Consider the following 1,532-nt stretch of genomic DNA (forward strand, 5'->3'; position numbering starts at 1 on the left):
TTTATTATTTCCTGGATTATAAAAGGAGCTTGATGCTGGAGGGGGGAGGGGAGTAACTGCACCTTGCCTGTCCTTCAAATAGAGTGTAGACTTTTTAAAAATCGTAATGTATTCATTCCTTCATGGTGAAATTTTAACCCGAACCTTAAGATTTCAACGAATCCATCATTCACTGTAATCTAACAAAGAATATTTTTTTCAGGAAACAGAAAGAGAGGGAAATCTTTCTTCCGAGTTCCGAGGAGTACAGTAAGGGAGCCGCTAGCGCCGTGTCGGCACAAGGGTACAGTACGGTACCGTACAGACACAGTCTGGACACGCGACACTGATCCTAACTAACTATCTGGAGAAGAAGATACCACTGATCAGGTGGTGTCCAGGGATATTAAACCACACCTGCCAGATTATACCTGCAAACCCTCACTATTCTCCTTCATACACGAGTTTCATCTTTTCCCGCCATAATTCAAGAAAATATGGCAGAGTGATATCAAATAAAACATGGCGGACAGAACAATTGGAAAGATGAATATGAATCTTCTGTTTAGTGATATATAATTGAATACTGGGCACTGCCTGAAGATACTATCTGGCTGCTAAACCTTCATATTTTTACCGCTGGTCAGTAAATTATTGCTTCCTGGTAAAAAACGATTAATATTTAGGGATGGGGCAAAATATTGAATGCTGGAAGATTACTTTCCAAACCGCACTTCATCCTTGAATATTTAATTGGCTAAATTAGCCCTTACCCTTCATATTCCTGTATTGACCAGTCCCCTCCCACCCATCCTTGTATTGANTTATTATTATTATTATTATTATTATTATTATTATTATTATTATTATTATTATTATTATTATTATTATTATTATTATTATTATTATTATTATTATTATTATTATTATTATTATTATTATTATTATTATTATTATTATTATTATTATTATTATTATTATTATTATTATTATTATTATTATTATTATTATTATTATTATTATTATTATTATTATTATTATTATTATTATTATTATTATTATTATTATTATTATTATTATTATTATTATTATTATTATTATTATTATTATTATTATTGTTATTATTATTATTATTATTATTATTATTATTATTATTATTATTATTAGACTCGAATGTCTGACGTGAAGATGGAGTTGAAACGAAGGCTTGGGTTTGGTTCAGGAGCTAATCAGAGATATGAACTCATTCGGTCAACTCAGTCTCTAGTAGACAGGTATAACAATTATTTTAAATATTTTACTAAATGTTTTTTATTAGAAAAATGTTTGAAAAAATACAATGGTTAAAATAAATAATTTTAAACTTCACATTGTCATTTTTGTGATTCTTGTAAAATATTTTTTTTATTTTCAAAAGCAAAAAATTATCGAAAATTGGATGGATACAAATTAAAATTAAGATATCCAATAAAAATAAAAATAATTTTAAAATTGAAAAAAATTGTCATCTATAAGTTCAATTTCACAGAATCCCTCCTTACAAGTCTGCAGGA

General features: G+C 27.9%; 1 protein-coding gene across 1 annotated transcript in view; it reads left to right on the plus strand.

Annotated features, from left to right (window-relative positions):
- Positions 1 to 206: 206 nt before the first annotated feature.
- Positions 207 to 1,532, plus strand: part of LOC111711732 (probable Ras GTPase-activating protein) — a 19,728-nt gene continuing 18,402 nt past the window's right edge. The window contains exons 1-2 of the mRNA XM_023486158.1: positions 207 to 621; positions 1,147 to 1,253. Of these exons, the coding sequence (XP_023341926.1) occupies positions 1,153 to 1,253 (101 nt within the window). The 5' untranslated portion in view covers positions 207 to 621; positions 1,147 to 1,152. The remainder of the gene's footprint in view (positions 622 to 1,146; positions 1,254 to 1,532) is intronic.

This window comes from Eurytemora carolleeae, unplaced genomic scaffold, assembly GCF_000591075.1.
Source record: "Eurytemora carolleeae unplaced genomic scaffold, Eaff_2.0 scaffold870, whole genome shotgun sequence".
In the NCBI taxonomy this organism is placed as follows: Eukaryota; Metazoa; Arthropoda; class Copepoda; order Calanoida; family Temoridae; genus Eurytemora; species Eurytemora carolleeae.